Raw genomic sequence first — 8,967 nt, forward strand, 5'->3', positions numbered from 1 at the left:
CAGTCAAGTAGGTGTATTTACAGCATTCAGAGGTAATAGAATATGCCTTCGTATGATAGGATCATACCCTATTTGGAGAGTGCTGGTTTATACCACCTGGCTAGGCTCAACACGTGTTGGTTCTGGTTGGATGAGTCCCTGGTCAGCGAATTCATTTAGAGGTGGTGTCCTGAGACGCACACCTTTCATATGCCATTCGTGAAGTGCACCATCATGCTGCAGGATGTGGCATATCAGGTGGGGTTGCCCGTCGATGGGAAGGCTATATTTGAGTACCTCACGAATTTTGAGAAGTTGATGGATGATGGCAGACCGGCTTGGGAGTGGTTTCATGAGTTATTTGGCGAGCTTCCACCGCCGGATAAGGTAAAGCAGTTCACAGTCCACTTCACATGGTTCCAAGAGAAATTTAGGGTGCTACCGGCGGATGCGACTGAGGATATCGTACACATATACACACATGCGTACATTATGATGCTGCTATCCACTCAATTGTTTAGCGACAATAGTGCAAATCGGGTACATATACAGTGGTTGCCATTTGTGGCGAGGCGTGACGAGATGGGCACTTATAGTTGGGATGCTATAATCTTTTATGCTCAACACAGTTTCTTTCTTAGTTTGGAAAGATTGGTCAATCTGAAATTCCACATAAGGATGTCCCTTTGTGTAATCCTTTACCTCCAAAGGTATGATCTATGTCTGGTTGCTGACCGACGGCTTCCAAGTTTAGCGTTGAGAAATGTGGAGGATGTTGCTATGATCCGAAACTGGATGGCCCCTAATATGTAGGTGGGCTTCTCGGAGTATCTTCGTCACTGTCCTCCACGATATGAGCTGGCTTTTCATCTGAATCATCCTTTCGCATCGCATTTTCAACCCGATCCGATTCACCATCACCTAAAATACACGGAATCATACGGGGTGACCTAGCTATCCCAACTGCAACAAATGGAGGATCAACCAACAGACAACCAGGTGCAATGATAGGCATCGAGGTAAAAGCACCCTCCACTGTAGTCGACTGAAGATTCAGTGCTGATGCCCTAAAACTGTCGACACTATCTTTCAACTTGGCATACAACGCGTGTATTATCACTTTCGGAAAACTTTGCCGACAATGAAACAAAACCTACATATCTTCGTCCAACCCTATCACAAATGTTTCATACTTCATATTAGTTGACACAACCGCAATCGGAATTTTGTAGAACAACTTTTTCACCCACTTGGTCCCACACAACCCTACCTTTTGCAATATACTCGTCTTTACCACTGACAACGTATTTGTTGACCGGATAAAAACACTCATCGATTCTCTATCAGTGAACTTAACACTGTGCCTTTTACTTTTTTTAATTTTTTTAGAACAATGGACTAGAACAAAAAAAAAACTCTCTTTACTGTCCATTTGTAAATTTGTGAAAATGACTATCTATCATCACACCACTCCCTCCTACTTGGTATTTATAGGCATCCTTAGGTAAGCATAAACCGCTATACCGCTCTCGCTGTTTATGTAGATTTATTTACTTGTGAAGAAACTGTTGGAAAGTGTCGCGGTTTCTTCCTTTGTGTTTTTCAACGTAAACTGCTATCCCCTTTAGCGGTTTATGTGCAATCACCAAGTTCGCTAACTCCTCTTGTGATTTCCATAGATATATGAAAATTGTATTTTAGTATGCAATATTTAAAAGTTGTAATTCAGTAATATTGGTTTATAAAAGATTTATTTTAGTAACTTTTCAAGTTTTTAAAATTTAATTCTTATAATCCTTTTCTTCTTGTTTCAACTATTATTATTATTATTATTATTATTATTATTATTATAAGAATGATGTTAGCGTATAAATGTTTACATATATGGTTCTAAAAGTTGTAAATATAAGCAAGTACCATTTAACATGGTAATAATTATCTACATATCATTTTTTAATGGAACTAAAATTTTATTTGACTTATAGAGGTATTGAAAACATACTTGGAAGATTAAAATATATCATACAAATATGTTAATAGAAAGAATTAAGATAAAAAAATATTAGATTAAAAAAAGGATTTATAGAAATTAAATAGATATTTATGAAAATTTAAGCATAAAAAGTGAATAAAACGTGTTTGCACTTAAACGACAGTAAAACCCGGCGCGTTTCACTACCATACCCCCATTCCACTCGCCTTTGGTGGCAATGACAAAAACGGCATAATGCATTAATCCGTACACATAAAATAAAATAATATAAAATAAAAAAACAAAATCCCCATCGGAGTTAGCGAGCTCGTTCCCAACTCAGTCTCTTCATGGCTCACCCCCGAGTCACCAACTCGCTCAGTTCCACCACCACAATTTCACTCTTCTGCAACCACCATAACCCTAACAATCCGAAGAAACCCTTTGTTCTTCTTCCAATTCGCGCTTGCCCATGCCGCCCACGCCCTTCCCAATCCCTAATTCTCCATAAAGCTACTCCATCATCCTTCTTCTTCTCTAATTGCAAGCCGTTGCTCCGGTTCACCCGCCGAACCGGAGCCTCGCCTCCACCGCGCGTGATTGGTCAGGCCCAACCGGAACACCTTCCACAGAGCAATGCCGAAGGGGTAATATCGTTTTCTATAGCTTCATTGACTATTGGATGGTTTTGGAGCTGAAAAATTGGGGTTTCTTTATATGTTGCTATTAATTTGTGTTCTTTTGGATGTAACTGGATGAGTTTAGTTTTGGTTTATGTATACGGATAAACTATTTTATAAAAGAATGATAATGTTCTGCATTCATTTTTAAATGAATTACTGTTTTAAAGTATTTCAAGCTGGCTTGAAGAAATGGAGGAGTGTTTCTTAGTGTTGATTGTGATTAGTTAAGATCACCAATCTATGTTTAAGGGTAAGTTAAAGAATCATCTGAGTTCAAATGTTCATGCAAATTGTTATTTAGTTATTTTTTATTCTTTTGTTGCCGGGGTGAAGGGGTTTTGTCAGGAATAAAAATGGAGTGGACATTTATACGGATGAGAAATTATGTTAGATGATGCACTCGCATTTTTACTTTCTGAGCATGCATGTGTAACAGATTGATAGTCACTGAAGTGGGTGTTCCTCAGGAGTTAATGGAAGCCATGATTTGCCCTTGTAGGAAGACGTGCTCTTGAAACCTCAAGTTAGTCAGCTTAGGAACAGAATTGTTTTTGGACTTGCGATTGGAATAACCGTAGGTGGTGTTGTTTTGGCTGGAGGGTGGGTTTTTGCAGTTGCCATGGCTGCTGCTGTTTTTGCTGGGGCACGTGAGTATTTTGAATTGGTTCGGAGTCGTGGAATTACTGAAGGAATGACACCTCCTCCACGCTATGTCTCACGAGTCTGCTCTGTCGCTTGTGCCCTATTGCCCTTGTACATCATGTAAGATTGGTTAATTGTTTAGTGGGCCTTAAATTTCCTTAAGTTTATACATCTGACAATCTCCTAACAATGAAAACTTAGTGATATTTGTTTAATTTCATGAATTTTTGTTTCACTAAAGGAAAAGCTAAAAAGGGAGTATTGTCATAATAGTACCTTATTTTTGAACCACAAATCTAAACCATTCAGTTTTTTCAACTTGAGGAAAATGTATTGCAAAGTTATGTTATCTGATTCATTGTTAAGGAGTAATTCCGATGGTTTCATGTTTTCCATACTTCAATTGTGTATTGTAGAACAAGATAAACTCTATTTACGGAGTATGGATGATCCAAATTTCCGGGATGATCTGTATTTTACCCATAGTAACAAATCTACTCTCCGTTTATGTGCATATATATACTATGACTTGATGGATGTTACTTGCTGATTATTAACATTTCTAATACATGGGCAGGTATCGTGGTCATATTGATGTCTCTGTAACTTCTGCTGCATTTGTTTTGGCCATGGCATTACTCTTACAAAGAGGAAGTCCACGCTTTGCCCAGCTAAGTAGTGCCATATTTGGATTATTTTATTGTGGCTATCTTCCGTGCTTTTGGGTTAAGCTTCGATGTGGTTTAGCAGCTCCAGCCTTGAATACGAGTATGTAAACTTTCTTAGTTCCCATTCCATTTTAGTTCTGTTTACTGTGATCTTGATGTAGTTCACATGTTTCTTTTTTTTATTTTTAAATTGTTTATTAATAAAAGAAAATTACTAAAGTATACTTGCTGGTGTTATGTTCAATTTCCATATTTTAATATATATTCACAAATTTATCAGCTCTAGCATCGTTAGTTAGATTTTCACCAAACAATACTCTGATCATTACAAAAGGCATAGTATTGTTTGATGTCTTTTTTGCCATCAGGTTTGAATTTAACCCCCCCCCCCCCCCCCCAAAAAAAAAAAACACCAACTAATGTAAATTGTATTTGCTTAAATTATTGATGTCTGTATAAATCTGCACTCAGACAGGAAAGATTTTGTTTCTCTGTAATTTCATCTGGCTTATTTTTTTTATTAAGCTGGTCTTAAGATATAGTATCTGCAATTGATGGTGGGTAAACCATATATTCAAGGTCTATTAACTGTGCTCTTCATGTTTCATCTTTTAACTAACTAATATGCGTACGGATCCAAATGCAATAATTTTATATGCTAGTTTAAGTGAGAATTTAAATAATTTATTGGGAATGTGTCATTGCCCTTGCTGGAAGAAACTTAATGGCATAAAATAGAAATTTAATCTGGAAGACAAGAATGGCTGGTCTTTGCTCCTTTAAAACTACCTGCATTTCTCTACTCTCTACAAATCTGTTGGTTTATAAATACACCCTTGCTGATTTGTTTGTATTGGCATGATGTGAGATTGCTCAAATTTGACATGCTGTTGTAGCAGCTCTGATTTTCAACAATTGAGGGCCTTGTTTGATGTCATTTAGGAAGCTTATATCCATGATCACCTATCAATATAAGTTATTTTGTTATCTTAAAGCACATCCCAAAAGGTCTGATCCTTTAGGTAGAATTTATTAATGAAAGCCAGCTTTGGCATATTCTATTGAGCATCATTTTTGTACTCTCTTTTTTTGTGGTTTAGGACTTGTTTGTCCTTATCAGATTGTTGTTTTGCAGGAATAGGAGCAACATGGCCTGTGCTTCTTGGTGGTCAAGCTCATTGGACAGTTGGTCTTGTGGCAACTTTGATTTCCATTAGCAGCATAATTGCAGCTGATACATTCGCATTTCTTGGTGGCAAGGTATATCTGCTTCTTGCTGCAACTTATTTGTTTTCTGTTGCATTTGTAACTTGTTACTTGTTAAACAGTGATATTTATATTGTTACTTGCAAACACTTTCTCTTATTTTTATGGTCCTGCTTGATTTCCAACATTGTAATGATATACTGACCATATCTCAAACGGTCAGTCTCACAGCTCTAGCAAATTGATTTTATTCTGTTGGAAGGCAATAATTAATAGTATGCTATAGATTATACCAAACTTAGTTTACTACGTTTGCTAAACTTGTAAGCCCTGTTAACTGATCGTTGTCAATATTTTGAAATGATAGTATTTAACAATATCTTGGGGAGAAATAATGTGTCTTTGCATGGACAATCTTTGTCAAATTTGTTAGCGTATGTTGAGGATTGTTGGAAGTTGGAACCTTATATCCCCTGGGTAAGCTCCCCATTCTTCAGAGAAGGGGACATTTTTTTTATATTTAATTGTGAAAGATTAGCAATATCTCCTTTCTAAGGGGCTTTAGTGGGTTGATGCCAGGCAAAATCCAGACTTGAGGGGACTGATTCTTGCATTTACAAAAGTATTCTGTTCTTCAATTAAAAATTTCAGAAAAAAAGAAAAGTATTCTGTTCTGACTGTCATTATATTTTGACTCAAGCTAGGAGCTAACTGTTTATTGTGATTTTTTTTTATAAGTGAAGTTTATTGTAATTTATGTTTTGTTCATGCAGCATTCAGACAGTGTATCTAACTTTATATCTGCCTAGAATTACAAATTCAATCCAGCCTTGGATTATGAAATTGTTCTTGTATCTTAATGCAGGTATTTGGTAGAACACCACTTACCAATATAAGTCCTAAGAAGACATGGGAGGGTACGATAATAGGCTTTTGTGGGTGTATAGTTACTTCTGTTGTGCTTTCAAAAATTTTCAGTTGGCCAATGTCATTATCAAGGTATGCTATACATCCTAATTAATGTCAGTTGCTACTTATGTCAATCTTGTTTTGTGCTTATTATAATTATTTGATTCACAAAATTCGGAGACAAAACTTTGCATGGTGTTTATGAATTGCATTACTTGGTGAAACTATTACTACCATTGTTATTATTTTATTGTTGTTTTGCTGTTCTTTATGAGGACTTGTAGAAATCTCATACAATCCAACTTACACAATGTGTGCCTTCTTACAACAACAACAAAGCCTTATCTCACTAGGTGGGGTCAGCTAATGTGTGCCTTCTTATGGAAAAAAATCTTTGCTACCAAAAGAATAGCTTCCTAATATTCTTGGACTTTCTTGAAGTCGCAATGCCGTGATAGACATTAGTGGCTTTGCCATATTCTTGACTTATTGTTATTATTAACCATCGTAGGTTTGCAAATTTTGTATTTTTTGTACTGGTTAGCAAATAATCTTTATTCTAGTTTAAGATGAACTTCGTACATATGCCATGATTCTTTTTATATATTACATACGCTTATGAATACTGGTGCTAACTTGTGGTATGTACATGGGTTCTGTCAGTTCAATAGCTCTCGGTGTACTGAATTTCTTTGGATCTGTTTTTGGTGATCTCACTGAATCAATGATTAAACGCGATGCGGGTGTGAAAGACTCAGGCTCCTTAATACCTGGTCATGGTAATGACTTTTTGTTTTATTAATCTCTTGGATGCTTTATTTATTTATCTCTCGATATTAGAGTAAATCTTAGCAACGTTTGAAAAGATTAAAATGGAAGAAATGAAGACTTGGATAAATCATCCTGCTTAGCCCTTTAGAAAATTACAAGCCTCATCCAAAAGAAATCAATCATTGTCATGATATAAATTAGGACGAAAAACTTCCATTTGAATATGGATATTGACATCCAAAAATTAGATAATGTATAAATAATACTGTTGTTTTGGTCATCCCTGAATTATTAATAAGTAATGACAGATCATTTGGTTGACAATTTTGTAACGATGAACAACTCATTCAAATCGAACCTTCCATTCTTTTCCATTTGAAAGTACTTGAAGGGTTAATTCGTTTTATTAACCACATTTCTCCACAGGTGGAGTACTAGACAGAGTGGACAGTTATGTGTTTACTGGTGCGCTCGCATACTCCTTCGTCAAAACCTTTCTACCTCTATATGGGGTATAACATGAAAAATACTGGTCAGTATTCCTTCAAACTTCACCTGTTTTAGTTTAAAATTCTATAGTTTATATATCAGTAGCTTCAAAAGTGTCATAGTCCACAACATCATTATTAATCAAGGTATTTGTCAACATGATTTTAACAGTGAGGTGATATACAAAGAGATTGACATGCATTTTTTTTTGTGGTTTATGCGTATAGGACTCGTTGACTTTTGTGTCTTCCTAAGGATTCAACGTGGTATGTTTAGTTAGCGATAAAAATGGGGTGAAAATTTTCATGGCAGGCCAAAAATATGGTGGAAAATTAAACATGGACTGTGTCCATGAGAATTTCCACCCCACCATTTTTTCCCCACAGCCAAACATGCTGGTATATATGGAGTAACATGATCACTAACAATGTTGAATTGTTTTCGTTTACAGTGAATTGAACTTGATATTTGTGGAAACTTGGGATATTTTCATGAGATCAGAACACAAAAAAAAGAAAAAGAGGACACTTTTTCATCAGGGAGCAGCAGGAATTTTTCTTATATTCTCTCAAGCTAAGTTGAAAATAGTTGGTTGCTGCTTTGGTTCTGAATCTTAAAATGAGGTCACTGATAGTAGAACTAATCAAAGTGGTAGCATTCATTGGTTGTATTGTGACCTGTAAAAATTAATCACGATTCATTTTGCAAAAAAAAAAAAAAAAGGATCGCTTGTGGTTGCCCCAGGTATTTGTTCTAGCTAGCCATGGAAGGGAATCATTTGTGGTAGTAATTTTTCACAATTAGTTATTGTTTCCGCATTTATTTACTAGTCTCAATTGTATTTTAGCAAGGCTGAAATATATTTTTCTGTATTAATAAAGGACCTGCCAGTATACATTAAAATTCAGAATTCACATCAAGAGAATATTTTCCTTCCAGATTTCTTCAAGGCATCACTGCTTGGTGTGTACTTGTTTTATAAAGAATGTTTTAATCCCGGGTCTTTATAATAGCAAGTAGAATGTTTTTACGAAATGAGTTTGTCATCTGTTTTACTTCTACTGCTCTACATAAGTATATTTTAGTGGTGTTGTAGTACCATAACTTCTAATCAGCTCATCAACTCGCCGATATAGAAGGTTTTTTTTTTTTTTTTTTTTTTGTAATAAATGTCTCGTGATAATAAAACAATCGCAACAAAGATTATTACAATAACGTCAACACCAGCCATTGATATACCTGCATATATACATTGAAGTGAGGAATAATAACAAAATACATTGAAGTGAGAAATAATTACAACATAGAAATTTAGATTAAAAAATGCCAAAACTCAAAACTAACTCTCTCATATATATAAAAAAAATGTCATTTCTCTTCTACCATTATATGTATTTTCAAATATTAAATGCATATCAAAAACTAGTCTGTATATGCCTATTAAAATATATTAAAGGAGAGTCCAAAGTAATGTTATAATGAATAAATGACATATAAGATCTTAAGTTTCATAAAAAATTGACATGTCATCTATTGTAACAACATAGAAAATATTTATTTTAAAATTATATTTATACTATCATAAAGAATAGCATTTATATAATCAATCTAACATTAATCTCACACACTAAACTATCTAATTCTAAAT

The 8,967-nt window shown here is 35.1% G+C and overlaps 1 protein-coding gene across 3 annotated transcripts; it reads left to right on the forward strand.

The window, feature by feature from the left end:
- Positions 1 to 2,244: 2,244 nt before the first annotated feature.
- LOC130981277 (phosphatidate cytidylyltransferase 4, chloroplastic-like) lies at positions 2,245 to 8,327 on the forward strand. Of its 3 annotated transcripts, none has more exons than XR_009086965.1 (9): positions 2,245 to 2,598; positions 3,134 to 3,396; positions 3,854 to 4,044; positions 5,080 to 5,204; positions 6,016 to 6,149; positions 6,723 to 6,838; positions 7,257 to 7,362; positions 7,547 to 7,585; positions 7,771 to 8,326. XR_009086965.1 is itself a non-coding variant. In XM_057904921.1 (8 exons), the coding sequence occupies exons 1-7, from the start codon at positions 2,302 to 2,304 to the stop codon at positions 7,346 to 7,348; spliced, it is 1,218 nt and encodes a 405-aa protein (XP_057760904.1). In that variant the 5' UTR covers positions 2,245 to 2,301; the 3' UTR covers positions 7,349 to 7,362; positions 7,771 to 8,327. The 3 variants fall into 3 exon arrangements, 1 of the variants encoding a protein (XP_057760904.1); XR_009086966.1 differs by having other exon boundaries at positions 2,392 to 2,598; positions 3,071 to 3,396; positions 7,771 to 8,325; XM_057904921.1 differs by lacking the exon at positions 7,547 to 7,585 and having other exon boundaries at positions 7,771 to 8,327.
- The last annotated feature ends 640 nt before the right edge of the window (positions 8,328 to 8,967 follow it).

Source organism: Arachis stenosperma, chromosome 1 (genome assembly GCF_014773155.1).
Source record: "Arachis stenosperma cultivar V10309 chromosome 1, arast.V10309.gnm1.PFL2, whole genome shotgun sequence".
Classification (NCBI taxonomy): Eukaryota; Viridiplantae; Streptophyta; class Magnoliopsida; order Fabales; family Fabaceae; genus Arachis; species Arachis stenosperma.